This window comes from Scyliorhinus torazame, chromosome 6 (assembly GCF_047496885.1).
Source record: "Scyliorhinus torazame isolate Kashiwa2021f chromosome 6, sScyTor2.1, whole genome shotgun sequence".
Taxonomy (NCBI): Eukaryota; Metazoa; Chordata; class Chondrichthyes; order Carcharhiniformes; family Scyliorhinidae; genus Scyliorhinus; species Scyliorhinus torazame.
The window spans coordinates 9,915,497-9,933,412 of record NC_092712.1 but is presented as its reverse complement, the minus strand read 5'-3'; the positions used below and the strand labels follow the sequence as shown (position 1 = coordinate 9,933,412).

Genomic DNA, 17,916 nt, shown 5'->3' with positions numbered 1-17,916 from the left:
TAGGCAAGGGAATCTATGTGTGGAGCCAGAGGAAATGGGCGAGGTACTAAATGAATACTTTGCATCAGTATTCACCAAAGAGAAGGAATTGGTAGATGTTGAGTCTGGAGAAGGGTGTGTAGATAGCCTGGGTCACATTGAGATCCAAAAAGACGAGGTGTTGGGTGTCTTAAAAAATATTAAGGTAGATAAGTCCCCAGGGCCTGATGGGATCTACCCCAGAATACTGAAGGAGGCTGGAGAAGAAATTGCTGAGGTCTTGACAGAAATCTTTGGATCCTCACTGTCTTCAGGTGATGTCCCGGAGGACTGGAGAATAGCCAATATTGTTCCACTGTTTAAGAAGGGTAGCAAGGATAATCCAGGGAACTACAGGCTGGTGAGCCTTACTTCAGTGGTAGGGAAATTACTGGAGAGAATTCTTCGAGACAGGATCTACTCCCATTTGGAAGCAAATGGACGTATTAGTGAGAGGCAGCATGGTTTTGTGAAGGGGAGATCATGTCTCACTAACTTGATAGAGTTTTTCGAGGAGGTCACTAAGATGATTGATGCAGGTAGGGCAGTGGATGTTGTCTATATGGACTTCAGTAAGGCCTTTGACAAGGTCCCTCATGGTAGACTAGTACAAAAGGTGAAGTCACACGGGATCAGGGGTGAGCTGGCAAGGTGGATACAGAACTGGCTAGGTCATAGAAGGCAGAGAGTAGCAATGGAAGGATGCTTTTCTAATTGGAGGGCTGTGACCAGTGGTTTTCCACAGGGATCAGTGCTGGGACCTTTGCTGTTTGTAGTATATATAAATGATTTGGAGGAAAATGTAACTGGTCTGATTAGTAAGTTTGCAGACGACACAAAGGTTGGTGGAATTGCGGATAGTGATGAGGACTGTCAGAGGATACAGCAGGATTTAGATTGTTTGGAGACTTGGGCGGAGAGATGGCAGATGGAGTTTAATCCGGACAAATGTGAGGTAATGCATTTTGGAATGTCTAATGCAGGTAGGGAATATACAGTGAATGGTAGAACCCTCAAGAGTATTGAAAGTCAGAGAGATCTAGGTGTACAGGTCCACAGGTGGAAGCAGGGACAATAGTGACATTTAAGGGGCACCTTGACAAATACATGAATAGGTTGGGAATAGAGGGATACGGACCCAGGAAGTGTAGAAGATCGTAGTTTAGTCGGGCAGCATGGTCGGCACGGGCTTGGAGGGCCGAAGGGCCTGTTCCTGTGCTGTACATTTCTTTGTTCTAATCAACACTCTGGGGGTTACCAATGATCAGAAACTGAAGTGGACCCAGCCACATTAATACTGTGGCTACCAGGGCAGGTCAAAGGCTGGGAATCCTACAATGGGTAACTCACCTCCTGACCCTCCAAAGCCTGTCCACCATCGACAAGGCACAAGTCAGGAGTGTGATGGAATACTCTCCACTTGCCTGGATGAGCGCAGCTCCAAAATCACCCAAGAAGCTCGACACCATCCAGGACAAAGCAGCCCCGCTTGATTGCTCCCCTTCCACAAACATTCACTCCCTCCCGCCCTCCCCCGACGCACAGTGGCAGCCGTGTGTACCATCTACAAGATGCACTGCAGTAACTCACCAAGGTTCCTCAGGCAGCACCTTCCAAACCCACGACCACTACAGGAAACCGGAGCACCCGGAGGAAATCTGAACTCTCCACAGATCCAGGCGATTTCAGCATTTCTGCTTTTATTTCCGTTATCAAGCTGTGTTTTGTGTTTGTGCAGTTGGACCTGATCCCAGCCATGAAACTGGTTCCAATTTCGGGAGTCGAACTCATGCACAGGGAGCACGGCCAAATTCCTTGTGCCGTTTTTCAGGCATTCTTGGTATCTGCCCATAAAAGTAGGTAGGCCTCCTCAATATGTTAATGCAGGGCCTCACGGTGAGCATCCAATCACAATTGGTGCACCTCAGATGCCAAGAGACTCAACCATTCATCAATCACCGCCCCCACCCCCACCCCCCCACCACCACCACAGGTATATCCCCTCCCCCCTCCCCCTCCCCCCCCCCACAGGTATCTCCCTTCCCTCCTCCCCCCCCCCCCACAGGTATCTCCCCTCCCCCCTCCCCCCTCCCCCCCCCCCAACAGGTATCTCCCCTCCCCACCCCCCACAGGTATCTCCCCTCCCCCCCCCACAGGTATCTCCCCTCCCCCCTCCCGCCCTCCCCCCCCCCCACAGGTATCTCCCCTCCCCACCCCCCACCCCCACAGGTATCTCCCCTCCCCCCTCCCGCCCTCCCCCCCCCCACAGGTATCTCCCCTCCCCCTCCCCCCCTCCCCCCCCCCACAGGTATCTCCCTTCCCCCCTCCCCACCCCCCACAGGAATCTCCCCTCCCCCCCCCCCCACAGGTATCTCCCCTCCCCCTCCCCACCCCCCCCCCACAGGTATCTCGCCTCCCCCCCCCCCACAGGTATCTCCCCTCCCCACCTCCCCCACAGGTACCTCCCCCTCCTCCCCATCCCCCACAGGTATCTCCCCCCGCTCCCCCTCCCCCCCCCCACAGGTATCTCCCTTCCCCCTCCCCACCCCCCCCCCCCACAGGTATCTCCCCTCCCCCTCCCCCCCACAGGTATCTTGCCTCCCCCCCCCACAGGTATCTCCCCTCCCCCCCCCACCCCCCCCACAGGTATCTCGCCTCCCCACCCCCCCCACAGGTATCTCCCTTCCCCCTCCCCACCCCCCCACAGGTATCTCCCCTCCCCCTCCCCACCCCCCCCCACAGGTATCTTGCCTCCCCCCCCCCACAGGTATCCCCTCTCCCCACTCCCCCCCCCACAGGTATCTCCCCTCCCCCCCACAGGTATCTCCCCTCCCCCTCCCCCCACAGGTATCTCCCCTCCCCCTCCCCACCCCCCCCCCCCACAGGTATCTCGCCTCCCCCCCCCCCACAGGTATCTCCCTTCCCCCTCCCCACCCCCCCACAGGTATCTCCCCTCCCCCTCCCCACCCCCCCCCCCACAGGTATCTTGCCTCCCCCCCCACAGGTATCCCCTCTCCCCACTCCCCCCCCACAGGTATCTCCCCTCCCCCCCCCACAGGTATCTCCCCTCCCCCTCCCCCCCACAGGTATCTCCCCTCCCCCTCCCCACCCCCCCACAGGTATCTCCCTTCCCCACCCCTCCCCCACAGGTATCTCACTTCCCCCCCACAGGTATCTCCCCTCCCCCAACCCCCACAGGTATCTCCCTTCCCCCCTCCCCACCCCCCCACAGGAATCTCCCCTCCCTCCCCACCCCCCACAGATACCTCCCCCCTCCCCATCCCCCACAGGTATCTCCCTTCCCTCCTCCCCACCCCCCACAGGAATCTCCCCTCCCCACGCCCCACAGGAATCTCCCCTCCTCCCTCACCATCCCCCACAGGTACCTCCCCCCCTCCCCACCCCCCACAGGTAACTCCCTTCCCCCCTCCACACAGGAATCTCCCCCCCCCCTCCCTATCCCCCACAGGTACCTCCCCCCATCCCCCACTGGTATCTCCCCTCCCCCTCCTCACCCCCCACAGGTATCTCCCTTCCCCCTCCCCACAGGAATCTCCCCTCCCCCCGTCCCCAACCCCCACAGGTATCTCCCCTCCACCCATCCCCACCCCCCACAGGTATCTCCCCTCCCCCATCCCCACCCTCCACAGGAATCTCCCCTCCCCCTCCTCACCCCCCACAGGTATCTCCCTTCCCCCCCTCCCCACAGGAATCTCCCCTCCCCCCGTCCCCACCCCCCACAGGTATCTCCCCTCCACCCATCCCCAACCCCCACAGGTATCTCCTCTCCCCCCATCCCCACCCCCCACAGGAATCTCCCCTCCCCCCTCCTCACCCCCCACAGGTATCTCCCCTCCCCCAGTCCCCTCCCCCTCCCCACCTCTCACAGGGATCTCCCCTCCCCCGTCCCCACCCCCCACAGGTATCACCCCTCCCACTATCCCCACTCCGACCAGGCATCTCACCCCCCCCCTCCTCACCCCCCACAGGTATCTCCCACCCCCACGGGTATCTGCCCTCCCCCCTCACAATAAGCGAGTTTTGTTTCAGGTATCTCCCCTCCCCACATCCCCACCTCCACAAGTCAACACCAAGAAGGCAGCTCACCCTCACCTTCGAGGGGCAACTAGGGGTGGGCAATAAATGCAGGAAGAACCAGCGATCCCCACATCCTGAAAACATCTCACAGCTTGTTCAGGTCCAGTTGTGGCCTCTCAGGCTGCCTATGTTGGCCTTAGACAGTTGTACATGGAGGAGGAGACTGAAATGTGACGGGGGGAGTGGGGCAATGGGAGGGATTGGAACTCAAACAATCAGTAATTCCTATTCCCAGTTCCCAAAGTTTTCCATTATTACCTTGGCTTCCTCAATGGCCTTGGCTGGAATCTCAATCCTTGGAAAGGTGTAAACACCGCTGCTGATTGGCTGACAACACATCCCTGGGACACTGTTGAACATTTCCTCGGTTAGGTGAGCGTTCGCAGTCATCTTTCTCTGAATGCTCCGCTTCTCCTGGGAAACAAAAACACTGTCAAAGCTGTACAGAGTCTCCCCATCAACACCATCAACACTGTCAAAGCTGTACAGTGCCTCTCCATCAACACTGTCAAAGCTGTACAGTGCCTCTCCATCAAAACCATCAACACTGTCAAAGCTGTACAGTGCCTCTCCATCAACACTGTCAAAGATGTACAGTGCATCCTCATCAACACTGTCAAAGCTGTACAGTGCCTCTCCATCAACACTGTCAAAGCTGTACAGTGCCTCTCCATCAACACCTTCAACACTGTCAAAGCTGTACAGTGCCTCTCCATCAACACTGTCAAAGCTGTACAGTGCCTCTCCATCAACACCATCAACACTGTCAAAGCTGTACAGTGCCTCTCCATCAACACTGTCAAAGCTGTACAGTGCCTCTCCATCAACACTGTCAAAGCTGTACAGTGCCTCTCCATCAACACCATCAACACTGTCAAAGCTGTACAGTGCCTCTCCATCAAAACTGTCAAAGCTGTACAGTGCCTCTCCATCAACACTGTCAAAGCTGTACAGTGTCTCTCCATCAACACCATCAACACTGTCAAAGCTGTATAGTGCCTCTGCATCAACACTGTCGAAGCTGTACAGTGCCTCTCCATCAACACTGTCAAAGCTGTACAGTGTCTCTCCATCAACACTGTCAAAGATGTACAGTGTCTCCCCATCAACACCATCAACACTGTCAAAGCTGTACAGTGCCTCTCCATCAACACTGTCAAAGATGTACAGTGTCTCCCCATCAACACCATCAACACTGTCAAAGCTGTACAGTGCCTCTCCATCAACACTGTCAAAGCTGTACAGTGTCTCTCCATCAACACTGTCAAAGATGTACAGTGTCTCCCCATCAACACTGTCAAAGCTGTACAGTGCCTCTCCATCAACACCATCAACACTGTCAAAGCTGTACAGTGCCTCTCCATCAACACTGTCAAAGCTGTACAGTGCCGCTCCATCAACACCATCAACACTGTCAAAGCTGTACAGTGCCTCTCCATCAACACTGTCAAAGCTGTACAGTGCCTCCCCATCAACACTGTCAAAGCTGTACAGTGCCTCTCCATCAACACTGTCAACACTGTGAAAGCTGTACAGTGCCTCTCCATCAACACCATCAACACTGTCAAAGCTGTACAGTGTCTCTCCATCAACACTGTCAACACTGTCAAAGCTGTACAGTGCCTCTCCATCAACACCATCAACACTGTCAAAGCTGTACAGTGCCTCCCCATCAACACTGTCAAAGCTGTACAGTGCCTCCCCATCAACACTGTCAAAGCTGTACAGTGCCTCTCCATCAACACCATCAACACTGTCAAAGCTGTACAGTGCCTCTCCATCAACACTGTCAAAGCTGTACAGTGCCTCCCCATCAACACTGTCAAAGCTGTACAGTGCCTCCCCATCAACACTGTCAAAGCTGTACAGTGCCTCTCCATCAACACCATCAACACTGTCAAAGCTGTACAGTGCCTCTCCATCAACACTGTCAAAGCTGTACAGTGCCTCTCCATCAACACTGTCAAAGCTGTACAGTGTCTCTCCATCAACACTGTCAAAGCTGTACAGTGCCTCTCCATCAACACTGTCAAAGCTGTACAGTGCCTCTCCATCAACACTGTCAAAGCTGTACAGTGCCTCTCCATCAACACTGTCAAAGCTGTACAGTGCCTCTCCATCAACACTGTCAAAGCTGTACAGTACCTCTCCATCAACACCATCAACACTGTCAAAGCTGTACAGTACCTCTCCATCAACACTGTCAAAGCTGTACAGTACCTCTCCATCAACACTGTTAAAGCTGTACAGTGCCTCTCCATCAACACCATCAACACTGTCAAAGCTGTACAGTGCCTCTCCATCAACACCATCAACACTGTCAAAGCTGTACAGTGCCTCTCCATCAACACCATCAACACTGTCAAAGCTGTACAGTGCCTCTCCATCAACACTGTCAAAGCTGTACAGTACCTCTCCATCAACACTGTTAAAGCTGTACAGTGCCTCTCCATCAACACCATCAACACTGTCAAAGCTGTACAGTGCCTCTCCATCAACACTGTCAACACTGTCAAAGCTGTACAGTGCCTCCCCATCAACACCATCAACACTGTCGAAGCTGTACAGTGCCTCTCCATCAACACTGTCAAAGCTGTACAGTGCCTCTCCATCAACACTGTCAAAGCTGTACAGTGCCTCTCCATCAACACCATCAACACTGTCAAAGCTGTACAGTGCCTCTCCATCAACACTGTCAAAACTGTACAGTGCCTCTCCATCAACACCATCAACACTGTCAAAGCTGTACAGTGCCTCTCCATCAACACCATCAACACTGTCAAAGCTGTACAGTGTCTCTCCATCAACACCATCAACTCTGTCAAAGCTGTACAGTGCCTCTCCATCAACACTGTCAAAGCTGTACAGTGCCTCTCCATCAACACCATCAACACTGTCAAAGCTGTACAGTGCCTCTCCATCAACACTGTCAAAGATGTACAGTGTCTCCCCATCAACACCATCAACACTGTCAAAGCTGTACAGTGCCTCTCCATCAACACTGTCAAAGCTGTACAGTGTCTCTCCATCAACACTGTCAAAGATGTACAGTGTCTCCCCATCAACACTGTCAAAGCTGTACAGTGCCTCTCCATCAACACCATCAACACTGTCAAAGCTGTACAGTGCCTCTCCATCAACACTGTCAAAGCTGTACAGTGCCGCTCCATCAACACCATCAACACTGTCAAAGCTGTACAGTGCCTCTCCATCAACACTGTCAAAGCTGTACAGTGCCTCCCCATCAACACTGTCAAAGCTGTACAGTGCCTCTCCATCAACACTGTCAACACTGTGAAAGCTGTACAGTGCCTCTCCATCAACACCATCAACACTGTCAAAGCTGTACAGTGTCTCTCCATCAACACTGTCAACACTGTCAAAGCTGTACAGTGCCTCTCCATCAACACCATCAACACTGTCAAAGCTGTACAGTGCCTCCCCATCAACACTGTCAAAGCTGTACAGTGCCTCCCCATCAACACTGTCAAAGCTGTACAGTGCCTCTCCATCAACACCATCAACACTGTCAAAGCTGTACAGTGCCTCTCCATCAACACTGTCAAAGCTGTACAGTGCCTCCCCATCAACACTGTCAAAGCTGTACAGTGCCTCCCCATCAACACTGTCAAAGCTGTACAGTGCCTCTCCATCAACACCATCAACACTGTCAAAGCTGTACAGTGCCTCTCCATCAACACTGTCAAAGCTGTACAGTGCCTCTCCATCAACACTGTCAAAGCTGTACAGTGTCTCTCCATCAACACTGTCAAAGCTGTACAGTGCCTCTCCATCAACACTGTCAAAGCTGTACAGTGCCTCTCCATCAACACTGTCAAAGCTGTACAGTGCCTCTCCATCAACACTGTCAAAGCTGTACAGTGCCTCTCCATCAACACTGTCAAAGCTGTACAGTACCTCTCCATCAACACCATCAACACTGTCAAAGCTGTACAGTACCTCTCCATCAACACTGTCAAAGCTGTACAGTACCTCTCCATCAACACTGTTAAAGCTGTACAGTGCCTCTCCATCAACACCATCAACACTGTCAAAGCTGTACAGTGCCTCTCCATCAACACCATCAACACTGTCAAAGCTGTACAGTGCCTCTCCATCAACACCATCAACACTGTCAAAGCTGTACAGTGCCTCTCCATCAACACTGTCAAAGCTGTACAGTACCTCTCCATCAACACTGTTAAAGCTGTACAGTGCCTCTCCATCAACACCATCAACACTGTCAAAGCTGTACAGTGCCTCTCCATCAACACTGTCAACACTGTCAAAGCTGTACAGTGCCTCCCCATCAACACCATCAACACTGTCGAAGCTGTACAGTGCCTCTCCATCAACACTGTCAAAGCTGTACAGTGCCTCTCCATCAACACTGTCAAAGCTGTACAGTGCCTCTCCATCAACACCATCAACACTGTCAAAGCTGTACAGTGCCTCTCCATCAACACTGTCAAAACTGTACAGTGCCTCTCCATCAACACCATCAACACTGTCAAAGCTGTACAGTGCCTCTCCATCAACACCATCAACACTGTCAAAGCTGTACAGTGTCTCTCCATCAACACCATCAACTCTGTCAAAGCTGTACAGTGCCTCTCCATCAACACTGTCAAAGCTGTACAGTGCCTCTCCATCAACACCATCAACACTGTCAAAGCTGTACAGTGCCTCTCCATCAACACTGTCAAAGCTGTACAGTGTCTCTCCATCAACACTGTCAATACTGTCAAAGCTGTACAGTACCTCTCCATCAACACTGTTAAAGCTGTACAGTGCCTCTCCATCAACACCATCAACACTGTCAAAGCTGTACAGTGCCTCTCCATCAACACTGTCAAACTGTACAGTGCCTCTCCATCAACACTGTCAAAGCTGTACAGTGCCTCTCCATCAACACCATCAACACTGTCAAAGCTGTACAGTGCCTCTCCATCAACACTGTCAAAGCTGTACAGTGCCTCTCCATCAACACTGTCAAAGCTGTACAGTGCCTCTCCATCAACACTGTCAACACTGTCAAAGCTGTACAGTGCCTCTCCATCAACACTGTCAAAGCTGTACAGTGCCTCTCCATCAACACTGTCAAAGCTGTACAGTGCCTCTCCATCAACACTGTCAAAGCTGTACAGTGCCTCTCCATCAACACTGTCAAAGCTGTACAGTGCCTCTCCATCAACACCATCAACACTGTCAAAGCTGTACAGTGCCTCTCCATCAACACTGTCAAAGCTGTACAGTGCCTCTCCATCAACACCATCAACACTGTCAAAGCTGTACAGTGCCTCTCCATCAACACTGTCAACACTGTCAAAGCTGTACAGTGCCTCTCCATCAACACTGTCAAAGCTGTACAGTGCCTCTCCATCAACACCATCAACACTGTCAAAGCTGTACAGTGCCTCTCCATCAACACTGTCAAAGCTGTACAGTGCCTCTCCATCAACACCAGCAACACTGTCAAAGCTGTACAGTGCCTCTCCATCAACACTGTCAAAGCTGTACAGTGCCTCTCCATCAAAACTGTCAAAGCTGTACAGTGCCTCTCCATCAGCACCATCAACACTGTCAAACTGTACAGTGCCTCTCCATCAACACTGTCAAAGCTGTACAGTGCCTCTCCATCAACACCATCAACACTGTCAAAGCTGTACAGTGTCTCTCCATCAACACTGTCAACACTGTCAAAGCTGAACAGTGCCTCTCCATCAACACCATCAACACTGTCAAAGCTGTACAGTGTCTCTCCATCAACACTGTCAACACTGTCAAAGCTGTACAGTGTCTCTCCATCAACACTGTCAAAGCTGTACAGTGCCTCCCCATCAACACCATCAACACTGTCAAAGCTGTACAGTGCCTCCCCATCAACACTGTCAAAGCTGTACAGTGCCTCTCCATCAACACTGTCAAAGCTGTACAGTGCCTCTCCATCAACACTGTCAAAGCTGTACAGTGCCTCTCCATCAACACTGTCAAAGCTGTACAGTGCCTCTCCATCAACACTGTCAAAGCTGTACTGTGCCTCTCCATCAACACTGTCAAAGCAGTACAGTGCCTCTCCATCAACACTGTCAAACCTGTACAGTGCCTCTCCATCAACACTGTCAAAGCTGTACAGTGCCTCTCCATCAACACTGTCAATGCTGTACAGTGCCTCTCCATCAACACTGTCAAAGCTGTACAGTGCATCTCCATCAACACTGTAAAAGCTCTACAGTCCCTCTCCATCAACACCATCAACACTGTCAAAGCTGTACAGTGCCTCTAAATCAACACTGTCAAAGCTGTACAGTGCCTCCCCATCAACACTGTCAAAGCTGTACAGTGCCTCTCCATCAACACCATCAACATTGTCAAAGCTGTACAGTGCCTCCCCATCAACACCATCAACACTGTCAAAGCTGTACAGTGCCTCTCCATCAACACTGTCAAAGCTGTACAGTGCCTCTAAATCAACACTGTCAAAGCTGTACAGTGCCTCCCCATCAACACTGTCAAAGCTGTACAGTGCCTCTCCATCAACACCATCAACACTGTCAAAGCTGTACAGTGCCTCTCCATCAACACTGTCAAAGCTGTACAGTGCCTCTCCATCAACACCATCAACACTGTCAAAGCTGTACAGTGCCTCTCCATCAACACTGTCAACACTGTCAAAGCTGTACAGTGCCTCTCCATCAACACTGTCAAAGCTGTACAGTGCCTCTCCATCAACACCATCAACACTGTCAAAGCTGTACAGTGCCTCTCCATCAACACTGTCAAAGCTGTACAGTGCCTCTCCATCAACACCAGCAACACTGTCAAAGCTGTACAGTGCCTCTCCATCAACACTGTCAAAGCTGTACAGTGCCTCTCCATCAAAACTGTCAAAGCTGTACAGTGCCTCTCCATCAGCACCATCAACACTGTCAAACTGTACAGTGCCTCTCCATCAACACTGTCAAAGCTGTACAGTGCCTCTCCATCAACACCATCAACACTGTCAAAGCTGTACAGTGTCTCTCCATCAACACTGTCAACACTGTCAAAGCTGAACAGTGCCTCTCCATCAACACCATCAACACTGTCAAAGCTGTACAGTGTCTCTCCATCAACACTGTCAACACTGTCAAAGCTGTACAGTGTCTCTCCATCAACACTGTCAAAGCTGTACAGTGCCTCCCCATCAACACCATCAACACTGTCAAAGCTGTACAGTGCCTCCCCATCAACACTGTCAAAGCTGTACAGTGCCTCTCCATCAACACTGTCAAAGCTGTACAGTGCCTCTCCATCAACACTGTCAAAGCTGTACAGTGCCTCTCCATCAACACTGTCAAAGCTGTACAGTGCCTCTCCATCAACACTGTCAAAGCTGTACTGTGCCTCTCCATCAACACTGTCAAAGCAGTACAGTGCCTCTCCATCAACACTGTCAAACCTGTACAGTGCCTCTCCATCAACACTGTCAAAGCTGTACAGTGCCTCTCCATCAACACTGTCAATGCTGTACAGTGCCTCTCCATCAACACTGTCAAAGCTGTACAGTGCATCTCCATCAACACTGTAAAAGCTCTACAGTCCCTCTCCATCAACACCATCAACACTGTCAAAGCTGTACAGTGCCTCTAAATCAACACTGTCAAAGCTGTACAGTGCCTCCCCATCAACACTGTCAAAGCTGTACAGTGCCTCTCCATCAACACCATCAACATTGTCAAAGCTGTACAGTGCCTCCCCATCAACACCATCAACACTGTCAAAGCTGTACAGTGCCTCTCCATCAACACTGTCAAAGCTGTACAGTGCCTCTCCATCAACACTGTCAAAGCTGTACAGTGCCTCTCCATCAACACTGTCAACACTGTCAAAGCTGTACAGTGCCTCTCCATCAACACTGTCAAAGCTGTACAGTGCCTATCCATCAACACTGTCAAAGCTGTACAGTGCCTCTCCATCAACACTGTCAAAGCTGTACAGTGCCTCTCCATCAACACCATCAACTCTGTTAAAGCTGTACAGTGTCTCTCCATCAACACCATCAACACTGTCAAAGCTGTACAGTGCCTCTCCATCAACACTGTCAAAGCTGTACAGTGCCTCTCCATCAACACCATCAACATTGTCAAAGCTGTACAGTCCCTCCCCATCAACACTGTCAAAGCTGTACAGTGCCTCTCCATCAACACCATCAACACTGTCAAAGCTGTACAGTGCCTCTCCATCAACACCATCAACATTGTCAAAGCTGTACAGTGCCTCCCCATCAACACTGTCAAAGCTGTACAGTGCCTCTCCATCAACACTGTCAAAGCTGTACAGTGCCTCCCCATCAACACTGTCAAAGCTGTACAGTGCCTCTCCATCAACACTGTCAACACTGTCAAAGCTGTACAGTGCCTCTCCATCAACACTGTTAAAGCTGTACAGTGTCTCGCCATCAACACCATCAACACTGTCAAAGCTGTACAGTGCCACTCCATCAACACTGTCAAAGCTGTACAGTGCCTCTCCATCAACGCTGTCACAGCTGTACAGTGCCTCTCCATCAAAACCATCAACACTGTCAAAGCTGTACAGTGTCTCTCCATCAACACTGTCAACACTGTCAAAGCTGAACAGTGCCTCTCCATCAACACTGTCAAAGCTGTACAGTGCTTCTCCATCAACACTGTCAAAGCTGTACAGTGCCTCTCCATCAACACCATCAACACTGTCAAAGCTGTACAGTGCCTCCCCATCAACACTGTCAAAGCTGTACAGTGCCTCTCCATCAACACCATCAACACTGTCAAAGCTGTACAGTGCCTCTCCACCAACACTGTCAAAGCTGTACAGTGCCTCTCCATCAACACTGTCAAAGCTGTACAGTGCCTCTCCATCAACACCATCAACACTGTCAAAGGTGTACAGTGCCTCCCCAGCAACACCATCAACACTGTCAAAGCTGTACAGTGCCTCCCCATCCTCACTGTCAAAGCTGTACAGTGCCTCTCCATCAACACTGTTAAAGCTGTACAGTGCCTCTCCATCAACACTGTCAAAGCTGTACAGTGCCTCTCCATCAACACTGTCAAAGCTGTACAGTGCCTCTCCATCAACACTGTCAAAGCTGTACAGTGCCTCTCCATCAACACTGTCAATGCTGTACAGTGCCTCTCCATCAACACTGTCAAAGCTGTACAGTGCCTCTCCATCAACACTCTTAAAACTGTACAGTGCCTCTCCATCAACACCATCAACACTGTCAACACTGTCAAAGCTGTACAGTGCCTCTCCATCAACACTGTCAAAGCTGTACAGTGCCTCTCCATCAACACTGTCAAAGCTGTACAGTGTCTCTCCATCAACACTGTCAAAGATGTACAGTGTCTCCCCATCAACACTGTCAAAGCTGTACAGTGCCTCTCCATCAACACCATCAACACTGTCAAAGCTGTACAGTGCCTCTCCATCAACACTGTCAAAGCTGTACAGTGCCGCTCCATCAACACCATCAACACTGTCAAAGCTGTACAGTGCCTCTCCATCAACACTGTCAAAGCTGTACAGTGCCTCCCCATCAACACTGTCAAAGCTGTACAGTGCCTCTCCATCAACACTGTCAACACTGTGAAAGCTGTACAGTGCCTCTCCATCAACACCATCAACACTGTCAAAGCTGTACAGTGTCTCTCCATCAACACTGTCAACACTGTCAAAGCTGTACAGTGCCTCTCCATCAACACCATCAACACTGTCAAAGCTGTACAGTGCCTCCCCATCAACACTGTCAAAGCTGTACAGTGCCTCCCCATCAACACTGTCAAAGCTGTACAGTGCCTCTCCATCAACACCATCAACACTGTCAAAGCTGTACAGTGCCTCTCCATCAACACTGTCAAAGCTGTACAGTGCCTCCCCATCAACACTGTCAAAGCTGTACAGTGCCTCCCCATCAACACTGTCAAAGCTGTACAGTGCCTCTCCATCAACACCATCAACACTGTCAAAGCTGTACAGTGCCTCTCCATCAACACTGTCAAAGCTGTACAGTGCCTCTCCATCAACACTGTCAAAGCTGTACAGTGTCTCTCCATCAACACTGTCAAAGCTGTACAGTGCCTCTCCATCAACACTGTCAAAGCTGTACAGTGCCTCTCCATCAACACTGTCAAAGCTGTACAGTGCCTCTCCATCAACACTGTCAAAGCTGTACAGTGCCTCTCCATCAACACTGTCAAAGCTGTACAGTACCTCTCCATCAACACCATCAACACTGTCAAAGCTGTACAGTACCTCTCCATCAACACTGTCAAAGCTGTACAGTACCTCTCCATCAACACTGTTAAAGCTGTACAGTGCCTCTCCATCAACACCATCAACACTGTCAAAGCTGTACAGTGCCTCTCCATCAACACCATCAACACTGTCAAAGCTGTACAGTGCCTCTCCATCAACACCATCAACACTGTCAAAGCTGTACAGTGCCTCTCCATCAACACTGTCAAAGCTGTACAGTACCTCTCCATCAACACTGTTAAAGCTGTACAGTGCCTCTCCATCAACACCATCAACACTGTCAAAGCTGTACAGTGCCTCTCCATCAACACTGTCAACACTGTCAAAGCTGTACAGTGCCTCCCCATCAACACCATCAACACTGTCGAAGCTGTACAGTGCCTCTCCATCAACACTGTCAAAGCTGTACAGTGCCTCTCCATCAACACTGTCAAAGCTGTACAGTGCCTCTCCATCAACACCATCAACACTGTCAAAGCTGTACAGTGCCTCTCCATCAACACTGTCAAAACTGTACAGTGCCTCTCCATCAACACCATCAACACTGTCAAAGCTGTACAGTGCCTCTCCATCAACACCATCAACACTGTCAAAGCTGTACAGTGTCTCTCCATCAACACCATCAACTCTGTCAAAGCTGTACAGTGCCTCTCCATCAACACTGTCAAAGCTGTACAGTGCCTCTCCATCAACACCATCAACACTGTCAAAGCTGTACAGTGCCTCTCCATCAACACTGTCAAAGCTGTACAGTGTCTCTCCATCAACACTGTCAATACTGTCAAAGCTGTACAGTACCTCTCCATCAACACTGTTAAAGCTGTACAGTGCCTCTCCATCAACACCATCAACACTGTCAAAGCTGTACAGTGCCTCTCCATCAACACTGTCAAACTGTACAGTGCCTCTCCATCAACACTGTCAAAGCTGTACAGTGCCTCTCCATCAACACCATCAACACTGTCAAAGCTGTACAGTGCCTCTCCATCAACACTGTCAAAGCTGTACAGTGCCTCTCCATCAACACTGTCAAAGCTGTACAGTGCCTCTCCATCAACACTGTCAACACTGTCAAAGCTGTACAGTGCCTCTCCATCAACACTGTCAAAGCTGTACAGTGCCTCTCCATCAACACTGTCAAAGCTGTACAGTGCCTCTCCATCAACACTGTCAAAGCTGTACAGTGCCTCTCCATCAACACTGTCAAAGCTGTACAGTGCCTCTCCATCAACACCATCAACACTGTCAAAGCTGTACAGTGCCTCTCCATCAACACTGTCAAAGCTGTACAGTGCCTCTCCATCAACACCATCAACACTGTCAAAGCTGTACAGTGCCTCTCCATCAACACTGTCAACACTGTCAAAGCTGTACAGTGCCTCTCCATCAACACTGTCAAAGCTGTACAGTGCCTCTCCATCAACACCATCAACACTGTCAAAGCTGTACAGTGCCTCTCCATCAACACTGTCAAAGCTGTACAGTGCCTCTCCATCAACACCAGCAACACTGTCAAAGCTGTACAGTGCCTCTCCATCAACACTGTCAAAGCTGTACAGTGCCTCTCCATCAAAACTGTCAAAGCTGTACAGTGCCTCTCCATCAGCACCATCAACACTGTCAAACTGTACAGTGCCTCTCCATCAACACTGTCAAAGCTGTACAGTGCCTCTCCATCAACACCATCAACACTGTCAAAGCTGTACAGTGTCTCTCCATCAACACTGTCAACACTGTCAAAGCTGAACAGTGCCTCTCCATCAACACCATCAACACTGTCAAAGCTGTACAGTGTCTCTCCATCAACACTGTCAACACTGTCAAAGCTGTACAGTGTCTCTCCATCAACACTGTCAAAGCTGTACAGTGCCTCCCCATCAACACCATCAACACTGTCAAAGCTGTACAGTGCCTCCCCATCAACACTGTCAAAGCTGTACAGTGCCTCTCCATCAACACTGTCAAAGCTGTACAGTGCCTCTCCATCAACACTGTCAAAGCTGTACAGTGCCTCTCCATCAACACTGTCAAAGCTGTACAGTGCCTCTCCATCAACACCGTCAACACTGTCAAACTGTACAGTGTCTCTCCATCAACAGCATCAACACTGTCAAAGCTGTACAGTGCCTCTCCATCAACACTGTCAAAGCTGTACTGTGCCTCTCCATCAACACTGTCAAAGCAGTACAGTGCCTCTCCATCAACACTGTCAAACCTGTACAGTGCCTCTCCATCAACACTGTCAAAGCTGTACAGTGCCTCTCCATCAACACTGTCAATGCTGTACAGTGCCTCTCCATCAACACTGTCAAAGCTGTACAGTGCATCTCCATCAACACTGTAAAAGCTCTACAGTCCCTCTCCATCAACACCATCAACACTGTCAAAGCTGTACAGTGCCTCTAAATCAACACTGTCAAAGCTGTACAGTGCCTCCCCATCAACACTGTCAAAGCTGTACAGTGCCTCTCCATCAACATCATCAACATTGTCAAAGCTGTACAGTGCCTCCCCATCAACACCATCAACACTGTCAAAGCTGTACAGTGCCTCTCCATCAACACTGTCAAAGCTGTACAGTGCCTCTCCATCAACACTGTCAAAGCTGTACAGTGCCTCTCCATCAACACTGTCAACACTGTCAAAGCTGTACAGTGCCTCTCCATCAACACTGTCAAAGCTGTACAGTGCCTATCCATCAACACTGTCAAAGCTGTACAGTGCCTCTCCATCAACACTGTCAAAGCTGTACAGTGCCTCTCCATCAACACCATCAACTCTGTTAAAGCTGTACAGTGTCTCTCCATCAACACCATCAACACTGTCAAAGCTGTACAGTGCCTCTCCATCAACACTGTCAAAGCTGTACAGTGCCTCTCCATCAACACCATCAACATTGTCAAAGCTGTACAGTCCCTCCCCATCAACACTGTCAAAGCTGTACAGTGCCTCTCCATCAACACCATCAACACTGTCAAAGCTGTACAGTGCCTCTCCATCAACACCATCAACATTGTCAAAGCTGTACAGTGCCTCCCCATCAACACTGTCAAAGCTGTACAGTGCCTCTCCATCAACACTGTCAAAGCTGTACAGTGCCTCCCCATCAACACTGTCAAAGCTGTACAGTGCCTCTCCATCAACACTGTCAACACTGTCAAAGCTGTACAGTGCCTCTCCATCAACACTGTTAAAGCTGTACAGTGTCTCGCCATCAACACCATCAACACTGTCAAAGCTGTACAGTGCCACTCCATCAACACTGTCAAAGCTGTACAGTGCCTCTCCATCAACGCTGTCACAGCTGTACAGTGCCTCTCCATCAAAACCATCAACACTGTCAAAGCTGTACAGTGTCTCTCCATCAACACTGTCAACACTGTCAAAGCTGAACAGTGCCTCTCCATCAACACTGTCAAAGCTGTACAGTGCTTCTCCATCAACACTGTCAAAGCTGTACAGTGCCTCTCCATCAACACCATCAACACTGTCAAAGCTGTACAGTGCCTCCCCATCAAC

General features: G+C 50.5%; 2 protein-coding genes across 5 annotated transcripts in view; both read right to left on the bottom strand.

Annotated features, from left to right (window-relative positions):
• The window catches only part of LOC140424666 (alanine aminotransferase 2-like), a 245,465-nt gene that overhangs the window by 17,054 nt on the left and 210,495 nt on the right, over positions 1 to 17,916 (bottom strand). For all 4 annotated transcript variants that reach the window (XM_072507921.1, XM_072507923.1, XM_072507922.1 and 1 more), the window contains one exon: positions 4,375 to 4,530. In XM_072507921.1, the coding sequence (XP_072364022.1) occupies positions 4,375 to 4,530 (156 nt within the window). The remainder of the gene's footprint in view (positions 1 to 4,374; positions 4,531 to 17,916) is intronic.
• Positions 11,651 to 17,916, bottom strand: part of LOC140424648 (uncharacterized) — a 62,911-nt gene continuing 56,645 nt past the window's right edge. The window contains exons 2-4 of the mRNA XM_072507884.1: positions 14,428 to 14,919; positions 13,306 to 14,352; positions 11,651 to 11,656 (exon numbers count right to left, since the gene is read on the bottom strand). Of these exons, the coding sequence (XP_072363985.1) occupies positions 11,651 to 11,656; positions 13,306 to 14,352; positions 14,428 to 14,919 (1,545 nt within the window). The remainder of the gene's footprint in view (positions 11,657 to 13,305; positions 14,353 to 14,427; positions 14,920 to 17,916) is intronic.